Here is a 22,412-nt window from a genome sequence, read left to right as displayed (position 1 = left end):
TACTTCCATTTTTGTGGAGAGGGACCACATCTGCCCTTCTCCAGTCCTCCGGTACCACTCCTGACTCTAGAGACTTGTTGAGAAGGTCAGTCAGCGGAGCTACCAGAACTTCCCTAAGTTCCTTCACTACCCTCGGATGTACATCATCCGGCCCCCATCTCTTTGTCTACCTTTATTTTAGCTAGCCTGGCTGCCCAGAACGTCCTTTCTGACGTTAGAATTGACATCGGGCAGCGAGAGTTGGTCGGCCCCGTGCAGAAGAGAAGCAGGGAGATGGTCTGTTCCTGATAGCGGCAGCAGCAGCAGCCTATTCCGCAGCGGCGGTGGCATGGGGGAGGGCAGGAAGGAAGGAAGAAAGAAGGTGGGGTGGGGACAGGGAGCCAGAAAAAAAAGCAAAAAATGGGGCACGGAGGAAGGAAGAAAGAAGGAGGGGGACAGGGAACCAGAAACAAAGCAAAAAATGGGGCACGGAATCAGAGAAAGACAGACAGAGAAAGAAAGAAAGAAAAAGTTGGGGGAGAGAATGAGGTCTGGAGGAGAGGAAGCATACAGGAGGCTGAAAGAAGGGAAGAAGTATTGGATGCATAGTCAGAAGAATAAAGTGCAACCAGAGACTGATGAAATTACCAAACAAAGGCAGGAAAATGATTTTATTTTCAATTTAGTGATTGAAATGTGCCAGTTTTGAGAGAGAAAAGATATTAAACTTTAAATGTGAGGGCTGCAAAAAAAAATAGAGTACTTGGAGGGCCGCAGAAAAAATAGTTAATGTCTTATTAAAGAAATGACAATTTTGCATGAGGTAAAACTCTTTATAGTTTATATATTTTTCCTTTTAACTGTTAAAGGAAAGTTTTATAAACTATAAAGAGTTTTACCTCATGCAAAATTGTCATTTCTTTAATAAGACATTAACTATTTTTTCTGCGGCCCTCCAAGTACCTACAAATCCAAAATGTGGCCCCGCAAAGGGTTTGAGTTTGAAACCACTGAGTTAAAGCCTCAGCAGTGGCTCTGGCCCAGATCACAAAATGTTTCATTGCAAGTAAGACGGCAGTCATTTTTTCACTACCGAGCATGCCTGGCAGGCGCATAAAGGGGTCACTCCTGCCCCACCTCACCGCTGGACCACCAGGGACCTAAAATAGGCCTTCAGGGGGATCGAGAGGGAAGGGAAGAGGCTGGCTAGTTTGGGCCCAAAAAATCTTGGTTTATATTTGAGTATATGGTACCTGCTCTAAGGTTTGATGCTGATGGGTAAGTGCCACACATGAGGCCTTGGGAAAAACGTTTGCCCACCTTTGGGCTGTGATTAATAGTATTTTTTTTGTAAATCTTTTTATTAAGGAACATCCAACAATATAACCAGGAAATACAAAACACAAGGCAAATTGTCGTTGCCCATTTTAGAACAGCAAGTCATTCATAAGATCAGCACAATCTTTACTTAAGTGAAGAGCTTTAGCCTTAGAGAAAAAATGTCATTTTTATTTCTAGGTGAATGGGGTTGATCTCAAAGCTGCTACTCATGAACAAGCAGCAGTGGCCCTGAAGAATGCTGGCCAAGCTGTAACTATTGTTGCACAATACCGTCCAGAAGGTAAGAACTAACCATTCCTTAGAAAATGCATGCTTTGATGGTGAAGAAGCTTTTGGCATTGGTGACTCCTAAAACCAAACTTTGGAGAGGCCTACGCATTTTAATTAACCATGTAATTCATACATAAAATATCCGGTTTAAATTTTCTCCTTTCATCAACTGAATAGGGATGCTCAGAAATTGCTAGAAAAAAAAGAAAATACCACATTGCTGTAATTTAAAGTCCTTCATTCTAGCATTTTAGGGACAAGTAATAATAGTTAAGGGAATATTTAAATGTTCATTGTTTAATAAAGCATGCCTTGTTCTCTGATTTATTGTTTGAAACAGTTACTGAAATGTACTGTATTTTCTTTGTAGTGATTTTATTGGAGACCAAGGCCCTCATACTAAGCCGTGGTAGAGGCTAAGACTGGGGAACTGAATGCTCCGACGCTCATAGGAATTCTGTGAGCATTGGGGCATTTAGCACTCCGGGCCACAGTAGAAACCTGCACCGTGGCTTAGTAAAAAGGGTATAGAATTTGTTATGAAAAGCATATATATTTACTTATCTTGGAAGACAAGCTCAGTCAGTAACTTAAATAATCTGAATTCATTAGTTATATTTTGCAAACAAGCTAGACAGTTTCTGGGGTATTCAGCTTATTTGAACGCTTACATAGCTGTCTTTGTATTCTGTTACTAAAACCTTTGGGAGTGGAGGAGTGGCCTAGTGATTAGAATTTCTGCCTCAGCATGCTGAGGTTGTGGGTTCAATCCCAACACCATTCCCTCTGATCCTGAGTAAGTCACCTAAACCCTCCATTAACCCAGGTACTATAGTTAGATTGTAAGCCCTCCCAGGACAGATAGGGAAAATACTTAGAGTACCTGTGAACCGCTCAGATGGCAGAATATGAATAAGACTGAAGCTCAGTATGACAAGAGATACGTGCAGTGATTTTTAAAATTAAATAAAAAGTCTGTTGATGTGCATAAGTTGTGGGTGATTTTGACAAATGAAAAAGAAGTTACCAAGATTGAGATAAGAAAGCTGAACAATATAATTCAAAAGAATAAAGAAAAAAAGTAAAACAGAAAAAAAGTAGTTCACTAGAGGGTTTTTGCCTATGACTGCAATAAGGAGCGAAGAAACTGAACAAAATATGCTAAAGTGGCGTCACTGTGCATAGTGCTCCTAGCTCTGAGGTTTATTTCCCTTTATAAAAGTGTTAAGTGATTTCCTCAACTGTTAAGTTTGATTGATTGCCCTTTAATATTGTGATTTTTTTGGACCACTTGGTCAGACAGTCTTTGTTGATGGGCAGGATATCATAAATAAGAATTAAACTTGGAAACCTTTGGTGGTAGTCAAAAGCCTTTGGTGGTAATCAGAAGCCAGTGGTGGTTGTCAAAAGCTAGTGATAACCTTCATGTTTCACACTTGTAGTGGTGCACCTGGAATTGCTCAAACAGGAGATCCAAACTTTCTCCTGTGTGGTTGCAAAAACATTTCATTAATTTATTTCTGAAACCCATAGACCTGCCTGCAGCCCAGACTTCTCTTTTTCCAGATGTTTGAGGGGGCAAAGGAAACTTACTTATCTCATAGACGTGAGTCATGTTGTTTTTCTTTCAGCTTGTTCTAGTCCAGTGGTTGGCAAACTGCAGCTCTTTAGCCACTTGAGTGCAGCTCTGCCAGTAGCCAAAATTTTCCTTTACAGAAGGGCCCCGACACAGCAGCTGTTCTCACAAGCTGCCGGCGGCTCCCCCGAAGTTTTCCCTCTGCCGCAACTTCCCGTTTCTGACAGGGCAGATCGCCGCAGAGAGAAAGCTTTGGGGCAGCCACTGGCAGTTTGAGAATGGCTACCATCAGGGCTGGATCGCAGCAGTCATCACCCCGCCCGCCCCCCCCCCCCAGCATCATCATCCCCCCCCAGCTTCATCACTCCGGGCCCTCCCTGTCGACCCTTCCACTGCGAGAAGACCGACAAACCTCCCTCCAGCAGTCGTCGGCAGCTGCAGCACTCTAAACAGGCTGCTTCGCAATTCACCGCTTTCTGCTGGCGATTCCTTCTGCTGCATCACTGATGACATCATCAATGATGCGGCAGAGGGAATCACTTGCAGAAGGCTGTGAACTGCAAAGCAACCTGTTTAGAGTGTTGTGGCTGCTGACGAGGGCTGGAGGGAGTTTTGTCGGTCATCTCGCGGAGGGGCCCCGGCTACAGGGAGAGAAGCGGTCTGCCCTTGGTGCTCCAAGGCCTGGAATCTTTAACTCTTCGGGCAGCAACAGCATTTACAATTAGCTGCTGTTGCCGACTTCAGGCCTTCCTCTCTGCTGAGTCCTGCCTACTTCCTGTTTCCATGAAGGCAGGACCCAACAGAGAAGGCCCGAAGCCGGCAATAGCAGCAAATTGTGAATGCTGCTGCTGCCTGAAGAAGTTCAAGATGCCAGGCCTTGGAGCACCCGCTTAGGGGCTGCACTGCCGACCGGGGATGGGGTGACAGAAGGAGGAAAGGGAACAGAGGGGGAGAAAATATTAAGTGATGCAATGTCCCTGCTTCCAAGTTACAGTGCCAGCATCTGTTAGACTTAGAGCTGTCTAACTTTTGTAAACGAACTGGGGTCCAAAAAGCTCTATGTAACAGAAATAACGAAGTTTGTCTCATAGATGTGGACACTGTACACCTCATTCTCTAAGACCAAATTCGTGGCCATTGAGACGCAGAAATAAGATGCTTAATCTCAATGCTCCAGATGTCTCTAAGACCAGTTTTTGGTTTTTTATTCAAATATCCAGATAGTAATTTATACCACTGCGCGGCCTGGTGTCCCAGAAAATCCGCCTGAAAGCACAGGAACTCCATAGTATTTTGATTATTAAGAGTTTTCCATTCAGGGAACCCCACCTGAATAGCCTGCTTCAGTTGCAACCACTTAAAACTCTGTGACTTATTAAAACCAAATCTATGTTGCAACTGTGAAAACTCAAGCAGTTTACCATTTGAAATCACATCATTTAGAGAACGAATACCTGCAATAATCCAATGCTTCCATAGGATTTGAGATCCACCAATTTGAATCTTGGAGTTTATCCATAAAGACTGATTTGTGGATTTACTTAATGGAATAGGTGTTAAATTATTAACGTAGCGTAATGTTTTCCAAGTATCAATTAGTATTCTGTTCTCTTTGTACTTCCTAGGCATTTTAATACTGAGAACATGAACAAGATGTAAAGGAAACAAGAGACGCCATTCCAAATATAACCAATCTGGGACATTTTCCATGAGTTCTGGGAGGACCCAATACATACCCTGGCGTAAAATATAGTCTTGTTGATACCTATAAAAATTTGGAAAATTCACCCCACCTTCCTCAATTGGCTTTTGTAGAGATACTAAAGCAATTCTAGGCATTTTACCCAGCCAAACAAATTTTGTAAGAATACCATTTAACTTTTTATAAAAGGACCCCTGAAAAAAAATTGGTATCATATTCATTTGGTAACAAACTACAGGCAAAATCATCATTTTAATCATTTGAACTCTTCCCCACCAAGAAAGATGTAAAGGATTCCATTGCTCACACATTTCTGTTACTTTTTTTAATAAAAGTTTTTCATTCTCTTTCAATGTGTCTTCAAGAGTTTTTTAAAATCATAATACCTAAATATTCTAATCCATCTTCTTTCCATATAAACGAGAAAGAATCAAACAGCCTTTAGTACAATGCACATTGAGAGGAAGAATTTCTGATTTGCTCCAATTAATTTTATACCCTGAAAATTTTCCAAATGCATCAATCAACTCTAACAAACATGGAATGGTGGTTCCTGGATTTCTCAAATAGAGCGGAATATCATCTGCATACGCTGAAATTTTATATTCCCTATCAGAATAGAGAATATCTTGTATCCCCTTTGCCTGTTGCATAGCTAATAACAGAGGTTCTAATACAATACCAAAAAGCAAAGGAGATAACGGACAGCCTTGTCTAACCCCTCTCCGCAAGTTGAAACAATCAGATAAACTATTATTAATATATAATCTTGCAGAAGGGGAGCTATACAACGCCTGAATCATTTGAATAAATCCTGAATCTATACTAAACCAATCTAATGCCTGATACATGAAAGTCCATTCGACTCGATCAAAAGCTTTCTCTGCATCAAGAGATAGAGAAAAAGTTGGATCTACCATATCCTTGATTAAATTTAACATATGAAATGCCAATCTGGTATTATTAGAAGAATGTCTCTTAGCAACGAATCCTGTTTGGTGCATATCAATAATAAAAGGAAGAGCCTTGGCTAATCTTAAAGCCAATATCTTAGCCAGAAGTTTTCCATCAACATTTATCAACGATATAGGTCTGTAGTTTGAAACCAAAGTAGGATCTCTGTTTGGCTTTGGCAAAACAATTGTTAATGATTCAGCCATAGTACCTGCAATGCAACTCTTATTTAATTGAGTCTGATATAAATTTAGCAAATGAGGTTAACAGGGAATTTTGAAATGATTTATAAAATTCTACAGTAAATCCATCACCACCTGGAACTGATCCAACTCTTAAGAGACTTCAACACTGTTTCTAATTCTTTTAGAGATATAGGCTCATCCATACTTCTTTTTATATGCTCAGGAACCTTTGGAACAATAATTAAGTTTAAAAATTCTAAACCATCCTTTTCCTTACCATCATAAGGCTCAGAAGAATATAGGCCTTTATAAAAATTTAAAAATTGACTTAAAATATTTCCAATTTGGTTATGAGTAATTCCTTTCTCATCTTTTATTGCTATAATTTTTGTCCTTCTTTTCTTTGCTTTAAGATAATTCGACAATAATCTACCAGCCTTATTCGAGTTTCCATAATACAAAGCTTGTTGAAAAAACAAATTTTTTCTTATCAATTTCGAAGATAATTCATTATATTTACCTTTTACTTTTAAAAGAGCCTGTAAAGTGTCATACTCCCATTTATCAATCAATTTAGATTCCAAATATTTAATTTCTTTTTCCAAATCAGAATATTGTTTTTTAACTTGTTTTCTAATATAAGCAGAATAAGAAATAATATTCCCTCTCATATTAGCCTTAAAGGCATCCCAAATATTTACCAAAGAAGTTTCCTCTGATAAATTATATTGAAAAAATTCATTAATTTTTATTTGAAAATCTTCCAGGAATTTTGTGTCTACAAGCAATGCATTATCAAACCTCCAAATAGATCTACTGTACTCTTGCTGATCCAATTGAAGTTCAATCCAAACACCCGCATGATCAGATAGTATAATTGAGTCTATAGAAGCTTTAATTACTTGTTGGACTAATTGATTTGAAACAAAAATATAACCAATTCTTGAAAAAGACTTATGAACATGTGAACAAAAGGAAAATTCTTGATCATTAAAATGAAGAATGCGCCATATATCTTTTAAATCACATGAATGCATCAAATTATCTAACCCTAATGATTTTATATTTTTGCACAGTTTTTTATCCATTAAAGGATCCATAACAGCATTGAAATCTCCAGCCACCACTACATTAGAAGCAGCCAGTGGGAGTAGCAACTGTTGTAATTTTTTGAAAAATTTGTTTTGATTCGAATTAGGAGCATACACATTAAACAAAGCCAGGGCATTATTTCCCATACTCATATCCACATGCACCCATCTACCCTCCGGATCCGAACCTAGTAATTGAAAATTGGCTGAACATTTTTTATTAACAAGAATAGCAACCCCTGCTTTCTTCCCAATTGCAGGGGCAACAAAACATTGTTTCACCCAGCCCCCTTCCAGTTTTTTAGATTCAGCAATAGACAGATGAGTCTCTTGTATGAAATAGATATCTGTATTCTGTTTTTTCAAAAAAGCTAATGTTTTTTTTCTTTTAATCTGATGATTGAGACCATTGACATTCAGAGAAAAATTTTTAATACCCATTATAAAATTTATAAGTTAAATAATACTTCAAATAAAAATTATTCCAATTGTTACAAAACTCATGAATAGACATCAACCTCCATAATTTAAACATTTGATCTTGATTCCACCCTTTTAATCCACCCAAACCCTCCCACACACCCACCTTACACCCCATATTAATAATAGTGTCAACTTGGAAACGCGCATTTGAAATCAAGTGAAAAAGAGCTCTTCACAGGTAAAACAAAAATAAGCACCATAATTATATAAAACAAAACATAATTATATATTCTTAAAGCAAAGTTTAAATAGATAATCACCACAACCCAATGTGAAAGGAATCAAGTTGTCTAAAAATAAAATATCCTAATGCAAATTCATAAAATCACAAGTTATCATAACACTTAATAATAAATTAAATCCCTTTTTTTTAAACTAATGAATTATATAATTATTAAATTAGAATAATGAATAGATATAATTTCAAAATCAAGACCAAAACAAATAAAAATGAAAAATAATTCACAATAAAGAACATCCCTTCCTACCAATAAAACAACAAAGAAAGAATATAGATCAATTGAACTATAAATTCCTTATTCCTACTAAAATTAATGCTATACCTTTGAAGATTTCCATAAAATCTGTAATATTTTTATATAAAATATCAATAGCTAGTTAGATAAATAATCTTATATCCATCCTTGTCTTCCTTTAAAACATAAATTAATTGAGTATATTCTATATTTAAGAATAAAATCACAGGAATTTAATATATCTGTAAGAAATCTTTCATAGATGTGAACTATCATAAATATTAATCTAAAATTTGATGCAAATCGATTTAAAAACATCACTTTAATATACCTTTGACTACATCGAAGGAGTCTTTAAAATTATTTATCCTCAAAAATAAAAATTCAATGCATCAATGCAATTCCAAATAATAAATTATTTCATCCTTTAAATAATACCTTCTAGTTGGGAAAAACATATACCCATAAGCTAAATTTTCAATACTAAATTCTGAGAAACCAATAAAATGTTTTTACATCACATAACATCCTGTCATAGAAGAACCCATGAAAGAAGATCCTTCCCTCCAAGTGAAAACCCAAGAGCACAGATGAAGCCAATAACAATAAATGAGGCTGCGTTTGAGTTTCTTCGGTGATAACTTTAACTTTTTGCAGAATCAGACCAATCTCTCCTCATCCCACTGGTGAAACAAAACCAATCAGTGAGAGAGTTTTATTACAGTTTCTTCAGCCAGTAGAATGCAGACACGCGTCCATGAAGCAAAACCTCAAAACGATGACACAGCGACGTTATCGTCGGCATTTCCTAGCACTCCCCTATTAAACAAGGGAGGAGGAAATAGGCTTACGTCAACGTCAGCAACGCAAACAGCCGCCCCAATCTACTTCTCAAAGAGCGACCGAAGAGCCAAAACAGCATGTGTTTCCCAAGCGACATCGAATCTTCGCTCGCCATGGAGCAAAAGGCCAGCCATAGAAAAGGCTCTGTTTCTACTCCTCTTCATTTCTCCCACAAAGACAGGTAACGAGACAAGGCTGCCTGCATCTGAGCTGCCATTCACCACGAGCCCAGTAGAACTAGCAAATATTTAAAGTAACTTAGCCCAGTATTTATAATAACAGCCGTTATTGTCACATCAGAGATCCAAAGAAATTCAAGATATTACCTTCACACCCAAGAATAATGATGTAATACATTCCATATTCCAGTTCCATAAGATGAAATCTCTTCAGTTCACCCTGTGCCATGGCAACCATCTAATTTGAATAATAGTCGAGCATTTTGTGAAGGTTTAAATCAAGTTCCATCTGTTAGCTCCTAGATTCAAACCGTTAGTACAGTTACTTCAAATAAAGAACCATCTTTCGAATCTTTCAAATTATAAATTAAAAAACCACAGCTTTGTTCATAAAAACATTAAATACTATAAAAATAATTAAAAGATATGACATTAGATTCCCTTTTAAATTCTTCTCTAGGAAATCATCGATTGTTCACATGTATCCAAAAAGGCCCTTAATTTCTCTGGATCCTCAAAGCTCATAGTTTTGTTGGCATAAGTAACTTTCATTATAGCCAGATATAGCAAGCCGTATCTTGCTCCCAAACTTCTCATTTGTGGCCTCAAATCCAATAATTTTTTCCGCGGTGACCTTTGCAAAATCAGGCAAAATGTGACTCTTTGAATCCTGACTTTTTAAATTTTTATTTTCTTTAGCAAGCCAAATTATTTCCATGACCTGCTGATGCCTTAGAAGTTTAAAAATAATTGACGTGGCCCCTGTAAGCTTGCAAATCTTTTTGAAGGGATCCTGTGAGCTCTCTCTATTTCTAGAGGATATTTTGACTTCAGAGGCAGGATCTTCAGTAAAAAATTTTCAAGGAAGGAGATTGTATCTTTTTTTTTTTCAATTCCCTCCGGGATCCCAATAATTCGTAAATTGTTCCTTTTTCCTCTATTAATAACATCTTCAAGTGCTCTATATGACTTACAGATCTGAATTTCAAATTCATTTGCAGTAATTCTCTGATCCATATTTTCAAACTTAAGATCAAGATTATCCATTCGTTTAGTAAGATCTTGTAGTTTTAAGGTGTTGTCAGTGACAATTTCTTTAATTATTTTCCTTGGGCAACGGCACTTTAGACGGTGTCGTCAGCTCAATCTATGATCTTTTTGCACTTCCCGCACTAGTGCCAGCCATTTCATTTTTCATCTGCTTACTCGTTGCCACTTACTTAACAGACTCCCCGATTTTCATAAAGATACCGACAAATTAAATAGCTTATAAACAACTTTCAAAAGCCTGTAATTGAGGAGCTCAGTCTTCACCCGACCATCCCGCTGCGAATCCAAGCCACACCCCCCCCAAAAATGTTTTCAGTTTGATGGCAACATAAGTAAACAATAAGTTGAATATACATTTGTACTTGGTTCCTTTTGGTGAGGTGAGAATCGTCTTAAAGTTGTTGGACAATATGGTTGATGTGAAGTGGAGTTCTGAAAGGAGGAGTATTAATTCTTCCAATGAATTGGTGTTGCATTTGTGGAAAATAATACAGGATACCTGTACTGTTAGTCTTTAACTGATTCGCATTTGCCTAGGCATCACTTTTTTTGATTAGGATATACAAACCAAGATAAGAGGGGGACAGTTAAAAAAAATTCCATTGGGAAGTGGGATGTAAAGCAGTATACATTTTCAGTTTATATTTTCATGAAGTACACCATTTATTTTGTACTCTATGGCACAATTTTATTTTCAAATTTGGTTACAAACCATACAAATGGTTGGCTTGTTTTTTGAAAATTGATAATATTTCTATTAAATAACCAAGTGTCTGATAGCTCATGGGACTATACTATGTCTGCAACAATAAAATTTTAATAAGAGAAAACCAGATTAAATAGTGAAAGATGGCAATCATTTCCATGAAAAATACCTACATTAGCAGTAAAAGGTAGAGCTTGAACAAATTGTTAAACAGAATTAATTTTTTAAAATCCTGTGAGAAATATAAAAAAAATTTCCCTTGTTGAAATTACTTAAAAGCATGTGTGTGGCTTTTTTTTTTTTAATATAGTAAAACTGTAAATTGTCTTAAACCTTAAGGTAACAGCTGTTATATGTGCAAAATAAAGTACACTAGTTTATTTGTATTCCATTTTCCTTGTAGAATATAGTCGTTTTGAAGCTAAAATACACGACTTACGAGAGCAGATGATGAACAGCAGCATCAGCTCAGGGTCAGGGTCTTTACGAACAAACCAGAAGAGATCTCTCTATGTCAGGTAAACGTGTTTACAAGTTTATTAGGATTTTATATACCGCCTATCAAGGTTATCTAAGCGGTTTTTACAATCAGGTACTGATTTAAATGTACTATTCTCCATTGACAGAAGTTCATTCATCATTCCCACTGAACATTGTTTTTCTTCAGATTTATGCAATTATTTTGGGGAGGTAGGGGAGAGAAGAGGAGCCCATTGATCTGTAGACTGTGTATCTGAAAACAATGCAGTGACAGTGTCAAACAACACAAAATACTTGATCACATGCTGTCTGGAGCCCTGCATGAATGGTGCAGGCTTTAAGACTGTGCCTTGTGCATGATGCATAGATTTCAGCATGGCTTATGTTCTATTTTATCTGGTGCAATTCATGCACATACTATATTTTTAGTTTTCATAAGCTATATTGGTCCAGGTTGTAGTGCTGATATGATTTTAAAAAACAGCAAAAATAAAAGCCTGTTTTTAACTGTTTCTACAGCTAGGGCCTTGGTCCCCCTCTAAAATCCAGGGGTTTTATTTAAGGTTTTTGGTCAGCCCTGAGGTGATTTTAAGTTGGTTTTTAGCACTAAAGTTCATTAGCGATGGCCAGCTTGGATTTTCCCGGGGGGGGAAGGAGGGGGGGCTAAATTCTCAAGCTTCTCCAAAACACCTCGTTTTGCTTCCAAAGTGCCAGGGATAGAGTCCTCTGTCTCTTAATACCCCTATATCATGCCTTGTTTGCAAAGGATGGGCAACAGATGAGCGCCTTTGTGCCATGTTGAGCGAACCAGGGAGGCAAGAACTTCAAGTTTAGCTCCCACACAGCCTCTACGGCATGGTACACAGCTTTTGAGCCTGTTAGGGGAGCAAGCATGTTCACAGTAGCCCCGGAACAGTGGCACAGTGCTCCGAACTTTTGTAGATTCTCTGCAGCCAAAGAAGAAGCATCTCTTCCCTTCTAAAGGGGAAGGAGAGTTACTTAGAAAGGTCTTTATCCCAGAGTTCATTAATCTGCTCTGGCGGGCATATGCACATTGCTAAAATATGCAATTTAGGTCTACTGAAGAGTGGTCCTCCGTGCACACCTCTAAGAATCCTCAGAGCACTGCTTCTATGGGAACAAAGCTCCAAGTTTATCCAAGTTTATTAAATGTTTTTGATTTATCGCCTATTCAAAATTCAAGGCGATGTACAAATAAATAAAAAATTTTTGGTAACACACTTACAATTATTAAATTAAACAAACGATTATCTAAAATACAAATATAACATTACATTTAAAGGGTATATCAACAAATTATAATGAGACAAAAGGAAAATTATTTAATGGTTACATTCAGTATTAAAATCATTGATTCAATTTTAAAATATTTAATTCAGGGGAAAAACAATAGGAAGGGAGACAAAGACAAATGACCTTTTGAATTAAGAATGCGAAAAGAAAGATTAGTCATTAAAGGCATCTATTTATAGAAAACTTTTAAGTTCGGACTTAAATTTTGCTAGGTTTTTTTCCTGTCTTAGGTACAGTGGAAGATTGTTCCAAGATTGAGGGGCTGTTATGGAAAAGATTGTGTTACGCCTTGTGTTGATAACTTTTAGTGAAGGAATTACTAATAGTTGCTGGTCTTGAGATCTAAGAGATCTAGAGGTAGTATAAGGTATTAAAAGTCTAAATATAAAAGCTGGAGTTTTATGTTCTAAGGCTTTAAAAATGAGTAAACATTGTTTAAATATTATTCGGTGTGCTACTGGAAGCCAGTGGGCTTTCTTAAGTAGGGGTGAGACATGATCAAATTTTTTGGCTTTATAAATTAATTTAACAGCGGCGTTCTGGATTATTTGTAATCGCTTAAGTTCTTTCTGTGGTAAGCCTATAAGTAATGCATTACAGTAATCTAGTTTGGAGACTACAAGAGAATGAATTAAGATATTCAATGATTTTGAACATAAAAATTTTGATATCGATCGAATCTGACGAAGTCTATAAAAAGTAGATCTTACGACTTGACTTATATGATCGTGAAAAGACAATTTATTGTCGAAGGTAACTCCTAGTATTTTGATATTTTTAGCCATCTTTAAAGAAATGCCTTTGATAGTTATAGGTGAAGAAAGTATTTCACAATCTTTCCAGGGAAAGAACATAAGATTTGATTTTTGAATATTTAAAGCGAGTCTATTGGTTTCAAGCCAATGATAAATTTGATGCAGTTTCTCATTTATTGTTATTATTTCTTGTGGATTTTTGGTGTTAATTGGATGTAGTAATTGGATATCGTCTGCATACGCATATACTGTAAATCCAATGGATTGGCACAGTGTCAACAGAGGAGCTAGGAAAATGTTAAATAAAATCGGTGAGAGTATTGAACCTTGTGGGATTCCGTACGGAAGAGAAAAACTATTGGAAGTAGCATCATTGAAAGAGACGCTCGATGTGCGGTGATCGAAATATGACTGGAACCAAAGTAAGACTTGGTCTATTATCCCGATTGATTGAATTCTATTTATTAAAAGATCATGGTCAATAGTGTCAAAAGCAGACGATAAATCTGACTGATCATCAGTTGGACAAGGATTCAGGGGAGATTCAGCCTCCTATGTTAAGGATCAGGTTGGAGTCCCAGCTGCAGCCTTGGGAGAGTATCCTTCCATATGGCAGTTGTTCAAATCTTCAGCCCTGCAAGACATTACTGAGTCTCTTCGTGTGAGCTCAAGATTAATCCGCCTCAGCCCCTGTCATCTCATTGTTCTCTTTTGAATGGGGTCCTGTCTCAGCCCCTGGCACTCAGACATGAAACCCCTGGTTAAGGGGCCCTAGGAGGTACCAGAATGCTTCCTCAAAGAGATGAAAGCCATGACTAGGCTATATCCTCTGGATCAAGAGTTTCATCAAATGTTTACTATGCCAAAGGTAGACCCCTTTCTGGCACAGGTGATTAAATGTACATCCTTACCCAGTGAGGGAGGAGTTGTACTGCAGAGTGGATGTGGTCCTCAGGAGGAAGTTTGAGGCCCTGACCCTAGGAGTTAAGGCGGTGTCAGCTGCCTCTTTCATAGCACACGCCTGCCATTTATGGCTGCGAACCCTGGACATGACAGTGGCTGAGCCATTACCTGAGCCCATGCTGGTAGGGTGGACTTTCTGACTGATGCACTTTTGATGTAATTAGAGTCATTGTGAGAGTCCCCACTTATTCTGTTTCTGTCGACACATGATGTGGATCAGACAATGGGCAGGTAATTCAGCCTCCAAGGCTATGTTTTAGCAGGCTCCCCTTCATTAAAAATCAGTCAGCATGCTTGATCCAAAGACAGCTGCTTTTAGAAAAGGAAAAGGACCAATTATGGTCTTGCTAGTTGTAGACAAGTGTCTTATAAAATGGGTATGCATGAGACTTTCTTCAGCTGCTTTAGTTGTCTTGCATTTGAATGTCCTAACAGTAAATGCTAATCATGTTTGATACATAGCCTGTGAATTTTTCCCATGTAGTTGTCCATAATACACTCAGCTGCGTTCTTTTGTTTTTGTAATGTACTCTGCATCACATTTAATGAAAGATGCACCCTATTTCCTACGTTACATATGGAAATGTTAGCAACCAGTATTATGTGCAAGTCACTGCTACCAATAAAGAATATGTCATTCTGAGGATGAAGAATTTGTAGACACACAGGCCTTCACTACATATACTTAAGGTTGCTTGGTGCCAGTTTAATCAGCTGGTTAATTTAGGATTGCATAATTTGTAAAGCTTTACATGCTGTTCAGTATTAACATATTTATCTGTTCATAAGCTTCACTTTCATGTCCTGCTTACCAGTGTATATTTGTGTGTTTGTATATACAGCAGCATATAGGAGTCAAAGCGTGGTGCTGCTCTTCATGTTTTAAAAAGAAGAATTCACCATGTTTGTAGGACCGCATCATTGATTACCTAGACGGACACAATCTGATGAGGTCCAGCCAGCACGGCTTCAGCAAAGGAAGATCTTGCTTGACGAATTTACTGCACTTCTTCGAGAGAGTAAACAGGCAGATAGACAAGGGTGACCCAGTCGACATTGTATATCTGGATTTTCAGAAGGCATTCGACAAGGTCCCGCATGAACGATTACTTTGAAAAATTGCGAGCCATGGAATTGAGGGTGAAATACGTGGATTAAAAACTGGTTGGCGGATAGGAAATAGAGAGTGGGGGTAAATGGGCAATACTTGTACTGGAAAAGCGTCATGAGTGGAGTGCCACAGGGTTCGGTGCTTGGACCTGTGCTCTTCAACATATTTATAAACGACCTGGAAATTGGTACGACGAGCGAGGTGATTAAATTTGAAGACGATACAAAGTTATTCAGAGTAGTGAGGGTGCAGAAGGATTGCAAAGACCTGCAATGTGACATAAACACACTCGAGAAATGGGCCGCAACATGGCAAATGAGGTTTTACGTGGATAAGTGTAAGATGATGCATGTCGGTAAGAAAAATCTTATACACAAATACAGGATGTCCGGTGCAGTACTTGGAGAGACTCCCCCAGGAAAGAGACTTGGGAGTACTGGTTGACAAGTCAATGAAGCCGTCTGTGCGGTGTGGGCGAAAGGGCGAACAAAATGCTAGGAATTATTAAGAAGGGGATCACAAACAGATCAGAGAAGGTTATCATGCCGCTGTACCGGGCCATGGTACGCCCCCACCTGGAATACTGCGTCCAGCACTGGTCACCTTACATGAAGAAGGACACGATACTACTCCAGAGGGTCCAGAGAAGAGCGACTAAAATGGTTAAGGGACTGGAGGAGTTGCCTTACAGTGAGAGATTAGAGACACTGGGCCTCTTCTCCCTTGAAAAGAGGAGACTGAGAGGGGACATGATTGAAACATTCAAGATAATGAAGGGAATAGAATTAGTAGATAAAGACAGGTTGTTCACCCTCTCCAAGGTAGAGAGAACGAGAGGGCACTCTCTAAAGTTTAAAAGGGAATAGATTCTGTACAAACGTAAGGAAGTTCTTAACCCAGAGAGTGATAGAAAACTGGAACGCTCTTCCAAAGGCTTTTATAGGAGAAAACACCCTCCAGGGATTCAAGACAAAGTTAGACAAGTTCCTGCTGAACCAGAACGTACGCAGGTAAGGCTAGACTCAGGGCACTGATCTGACCTAAGGGCCGCCGTGTGAGCGGACTGTTGGGCACGATGGACCACTGGTCTTACCCAGCAGCGGCAATTCTTATGTTCTTAATGGAGCAAAACATAGTTTGCACTCGCAGCTTGTCAGGTATACAAGTAGTGTTGAGTGTTTGTATATAAAACCTGGGATAAAAAAATAGTTGCTCTGATCTGTTGCTATAGTGATGCCATGTAAGAATAATTTTATATCACCAAGTGAACATTTCAATCACTGAATAAAAATAGCATTCTTTGTCTAACACCTTAAGAATAGAATAGCCTTATTGGGTTAGACCAATGGTCCATCTAGCCCAGTATCCCATCGCCATGGTGGCCAATCCAGGCTACCAGTACCTGTCAAAAAACTGAATAGTAGCAACATTCCATGCTACTGATCCAGGGCAAACAGTGGCTTTCCCCATGTCAGTCTCAATAGCAGACTATGGCCTTTTTCTCCAGGAAGATGTCCAAACCTTTTTTGAAAACCAGCTGCATTAACTGCTCTTACCGCATCCTCCGGCAATGTGTTCCAGAAGCATTGGAGAGATTTATCTGTATAAAATTAATTTTATTGGATGCAAAAATCAAAATGTCAGGAGCACTCCCTGTGTGGCACTCCCATTAGTGTCCCTGCCCTACCCACTGCACTGTGGCTGCTACAGGGATGATGGATGGGGAGCACTTTTTATGACCCTGTCTTTCTTATGCCCTCTGTGGCCACATCGCTTACACAGCATGCAGTACAACCCTGTGTAAATAGGGGTGTCCTGTAGTTCAGTGGTTCTCAACCCTGTCCTGGAGGACCACCAGGCCAATCGGGTTTTCAAGCTAGCCCTAATGAATATGTATGAGAGAGAATTGCATATAATGGAAGTGATAGGCATGCAAATCTTCTCCATGCATATTCATTAGGGCTATCCTGAAAATCCGATTGGCCTGGTGGGCCACCAGGTCAGGGTTGGGAACCACTGCTGTATTTGGTGTCTTTCTCGCCATGCCCTTGACATTTGTTTAGGTGCTAGTGCTGAAGAATGTAATTAGTCGGCTGTTGGCTGTTTGAATTAACTAGGAGATTTTTTTTTTTTTTTTAATACATTTTAACTGTATGACATTTTAATTTTGCTCCAAATAAGAGCAACTATAAAGGTATTTTGCAGGTGTCAATTCTTTTATATAATTTTTAATTCCCAAAGTTCAATTGGTAATTTAACAAACATTTACACTAGGTCTGCAGGAAGATTAAAAATTTAATCGTGATTAGTCGCATGATTAAAAGATGCCCTACCTCTCTCTGTCTCATCCCACCTATCTCTCCCTCTCGTCCACCCCTCCCCTCTTTGGGCACCTTCTCCCTTCTTTGCATCCCCTATAAGAAGGAACAGGAGGAACTGGAGCAGACACAAAATTGGGACTGTACTATCGCCTACCTGGACAACCGGAAGAAATCGACCAGGACCTGGAGGCTGAACTGAGGCAGGTATGCAAGAGCGGAAGTGTGGTGGTGATGGGGGACTTCAACTACCCCGGGATAGACTGGAGTATTGGGCACTCAAACTGCATGAGGGAGACCAAATTCCTGGAGGCCACGAGGGACTGTTTCATGGAACAGCTGGTCACGGAACCAACACGGGGAGATGCCACTCTTGACCTAATCTTCAACGGACTAGGGGGACCTGCAAAAGAGGTGGCGGTACTAGCCCCACTAGGAAACAGCGATCACAACACGATCCATTGCAGGCTAGAAATTGGATCATCAAAGGTGAAAAGAACCACAACGACGACATTCAACTTCAAAAAAGGGAATTATGATGCCATGAGGAAAATTGTGGGAAAGAAACTCAACGGCAACACAAGGAAGATGGAATCCGTAGAAAAAGCCTGGACCCTACTCAAGGGCATGGTGCACGAAGCACAGAACCTGTGCATCCCAAAGTTCAGGAAAGGGTGCAAAAAATATAGAACAAAAAATCCAGTGTCGATGACAAATGCAGTGGAAAAAGGCGATAAGTGACAAGAAAGCATCGTTCAAAAAATGGAAAAAGGACCAAACAAATGACAACCATAAGGAGCACAAAGAACACCAGAGGGAGTGTCACCGAGTGGTTAGGAAAGCAAAAAGAGAATATGAAGAGAGACTGGCGGGGGAAGCAACAAACTTCAAATCATTCTTCAGGTACGTTAAGGGGAAGCAACCGGCAAGGGAGGAAGTGGGACCCTTGGATGATGGAGACAGAAAGGGAGTGGTAAAAGAGGAAAAAGAGATAGCTGACAAGTTAAATGAGTTCTTCATGTCAGTCTTCACGAAGGAGGACAAAACCAATATTCCAGAACCCGAAGAGATCGTAAATGGAGATCAGGATGATAAATTGGTCCAACTAGAAGTGAGCCAAGTGGATGTCCTCAGGCAGATAGACAGGCTAAAGAGCAACAAATCGCCAGGTCCGAACGGCATTCACCCAAGAGTACTCAAGGAACTAAGGAAAGAAATAGCAGAGCCACTTCGACAAATATGCAACCTATCCTTAAAAACTGGAGAGATTCCGGAGGACTGGAAAATAGCAAATGTTATGCCCATCTTCAAGAAGGGTTCAAGGGATGACCCAGGAAACTACAGGCCGGTGAGCTTGACCTCAGTCCCGGGAAAGATGATGGAAGTGCTGATTAAGGAAAGCATCTGTGAGCACATCGAAAACAATGGACAGCTAAAGTCGAGTCAGCATGGCTTCTGCAAGGGTAGGTCATGCCTCGCAAACTTATTGTACTTCTTTGAGGGGGTAAACAGCCAGGTGGATAAAGGGGAATCCATAGACATCATTTACCTTGACTTCCAAAAAGCCTTCGACAAGGTATGACACGAAAGACTGCTTAAGAAGCTATGGAACCACGGGGTGCAAGGGGAGGTCCACCGATGGATCAAAAACTGGCTGGCAGACAGGAAACAGAGGGTTGGAGTAAAGGGTCATTACTCAGACTGGCAATGGGTCACGAGCGGAGTTCCGCAGGCGTCGGTGCTGGGACTGCTCCTGTTCAATATATTTATTAACGACCTGGAGGCGGGAACAAAATGTGAGGTCATTAAATGTGTGGATGACACCAAGCTATACAGCAGGGTTAAAACCACGGAAGACTGCGAAGATCTCCAAAAGGATCTGACGACGCTGGAAGAATGGGCCAAAAAGTGGCAAATGAGCTTCAACATAGGGAAATGCAAGATCATGCGTGTAGGGAAAAAGAACCCGATGTTCACTTACAAAATGGGGGGATCACCGCTAGGGGTAAGTAACCTTGAAAGAGACCTGGGAGTGATGGTAGACACAACATTGAAGGCGTCGGCGCAGTGCGCCACAGCCTCAAGGAAAGCAAACAAAATGTTGGGCATCATTAAGAAGGGTATCACAACCAGGACGAAGGAAGTCATCCTGCCACTGTATCGTGCAATGGTGCGCCCGCATCTGGAATACTGTGTCCAGTACTGGTCGCCGTACCTCAAGAAGGACATGGCAGTACTTGAGGGAGTCCAGAGAAGAGCGACTAAGCTAATAAAGGGTATGGAAAACCTCTCATATACTGACAGGCTGAAAGAGCTGGGGCTGTTCTCCCTGGAGAAGCGGAGACTTAGAGGAGACATGATAGAAACATTTAAGATCATGAAGGGCATAGAAAAAGTAGACAGGGACGGATTTTTCAAATTATGGGGAACCACAAGTACAAGGGGGCACTCGGAGAAATTGAAAGGGGACAAGTTTAGAACAAACGCTAGGAAGTTCTTTTTCACCCAGAGGGTGGTGGATACATGGAACGCGCTTCCGGAGGCTGTGATAGGCAGGAGCACGTTGCAGGGCTTCAAAGAAGGTTTGGATAGGTTCCTAGAGGACAAAGGGATTGAGGGGTACAGATAGGAGTAGAGGCATCCACTATTCAGGCAAACTGGGAAAATCCCTTCTCTTCAAAATCACAGGTCTTTGGAACGACCTCACCACCCCGCTGCGGAACCTGAGCTCCCTTCAGTTATTCCGCAAACAACTGAAAACCTGGCTTTTCAGCAAATTGTAGCTCTATTCTTCCCCCCTTTCTCTCCCCCCTTCTACACATAAGTTCATGTAATCCTTTTTCTTCTTCTCTACCCACTATTTTAAGTTCTTGTAAATCGTGTCGAGCTCCATTCTCATGGAGATGATGCTTTATATAAACTTAAGGTTTAGATTAGATTAGATTAGATTAGGTAGGTTATAGGGATAGGAGTGAGAGGCAAGTTATATGAATAGTCAGGGACCACTGATCAGGCAATAGGCCTGATGGGCCGCCGTGGGAGCGGACCGCTGGGCGAGATGGACCTCTGGTCTTTTTCAGCGGAGGCAACTTCTTATGTTCTTATGTCGCCTATACATTCAATATACAGTGTATGTCCTCTAAAAATATCTGCCCTATCCCCACCCTCCCTTTCAATGTCTACCCTCTCTCCTCCTTCCATCTCCATCCAATGTCTGCCCTCTCCTTCTCTGCACTCACTCCTCCTTCCATTTACATCTGCCCTCTCTTTTCCACTGTAGTAAATCCCTCCCCCCCAAAAAAAAAATAAAACAAAGAGGGCTAACTTGGTGGCAAACAAAATGCAGTGGGGCTTTCCCAGGGTGAGTCCTCAATGCTGGGTGGCCCAGGGTGGAGAAAAGCTGCAGGAACTGGCATTGGGGCAGTTGCAGGGCAGTGACTCTGAGTTGCATTGCACAGCCCACCCGATCCATGGCCTTGAGCGTCTGCCTATGCTCAACAACCGGCCAGCTAGCTCCCCTTCTCTCCAAAACAGGAAGTTTGGTGGGGGTAGAAGTTGGCAAGCCTTGAGCATGTGCAGATTCTCAAGGACCTGCACTGGCCTGGCTGTGCAAGGCTAGAGATGCAGCTCCATGGAATGAGGTGAGACCAAATGCTTTGTGGGGAGGGAAGAGCGGTAGCCTATGGCTGGCTCTACCAGAGCCAGAAACAGTCAGTTAACATAAAAGTTTGATGTAACTTCATGTTTCTGTCTGGAAGAGCCAGCCTTCTGCCTGCTGCATTAATCATGGTTAAATATTTCCCCGCTGGAGGCGCGGCAACGAGGTGAGATGCCGGCAGCCTCCTTGGGGCTTGAAACAACACTCAGCCCCAACACCAGAGCACTTCCCCTACAACCTCGCATTACTAGCCCCCCGAGGGAGGGAGTGTTGCCAGGAGATGGTGGACATTCTACCCCTGAGGCCAGAGAAGTCGATCCAGAGAGCAGAAGTTTATGCTCTCAGTTTTCTCAAGAGAGCCTGAACTTTGAAAGTGAAGATTCAACATCTGGTGGAGTAAGAATAGCCCAGATGGAACAGAGAAAGGGAGAGACTGCAATTGGGGAGCAATTTGGAAGAAATTTACAAGCTTTCATACCTCAAAACCCCCAGGAAGTTACATTAGAATCCCTTTGGGATTTGATTTCTAACTTGGGAAAGACTTTTAACTCTCAATTTCAACAATTAGAAGGGAAAATTAAGAATCATGATACTGAAATTGGGAACTTGAAAAAAGATTTAACAAATAATCTTCAGGAAGATATAGGACTATCAAAGAAACTTCAGGAGACTTTGATTAAAGATAATGTAAGCTTAAGAAGGAAAATTAAATAATTGGAGAATTTTTCTAGGAATAATAATTTAAGATTGATCAACTTTCCAAAAGTTTCTATGATAACACCTAAAGATATGTTGAAACGATATCTTCAAAAAATATTGGAAATACCTGAGTCTGAATTACCACCTATTACGCAAGTGTATTATTTACCGAATAAGACTCGAGATATTCAACAAGTAATAAATCAAGATCCTATGAACATTTCAGCTGTATTAGAATTATCTGATAGAGAAATGTCTGTTCCATTTTACTTTTAACGC

The 22,412-nt window shown here is 40.0% G+C and overlaps 1 protein-coding gene across 13 annotated transcripts in view; it reads left to right on the top strand.

Annotated features, from left to right (window-relative positions):
• Positions 1-22,412, top strand: part of DLG1 (discs large MAGUK scaffold protein 1) — a 329,809-nt gene that overhangs the window by 249,647 nt on the left and 57,750 nt on the right. For all 13 annotated transcript variants that reach the window (XM_033958212.1, XM_033958211.1, XM_033958209.1 and 10 more), the window contains 2 exons: positions 1,498-1,600; positions 11,239-11,353. In XM_033958212.1, coding sequence (XP_033814103.1) covers positions 1,498-1,600; positions 11,239-11,353 — 218 coding nt within the window. The remainder of the gene's footprint in view (positions 1-1,497; positions 1,601-11,238; positions 11,354-22,412) is intronic.

Source organism: Geotrypetes seraphini, chromosome 9 (genome assembly GCF_902459505.1).
Source record: "Geotrypetes seraphini chromosome 9, aGeoSer1.1, whole genome shotgun sequence".
NCBI lineage: Eukaryota > Metazoa > Chordata > Amphibia > Gymnophiona > Dermophiidae > Geotrypetes > Geotrypetes seraphini.
The sequence above is the reverse complement of the archived record's forward strand: the minus strand, read 5'-3'. Positions and strand labels throughout refer to the sequence as shown.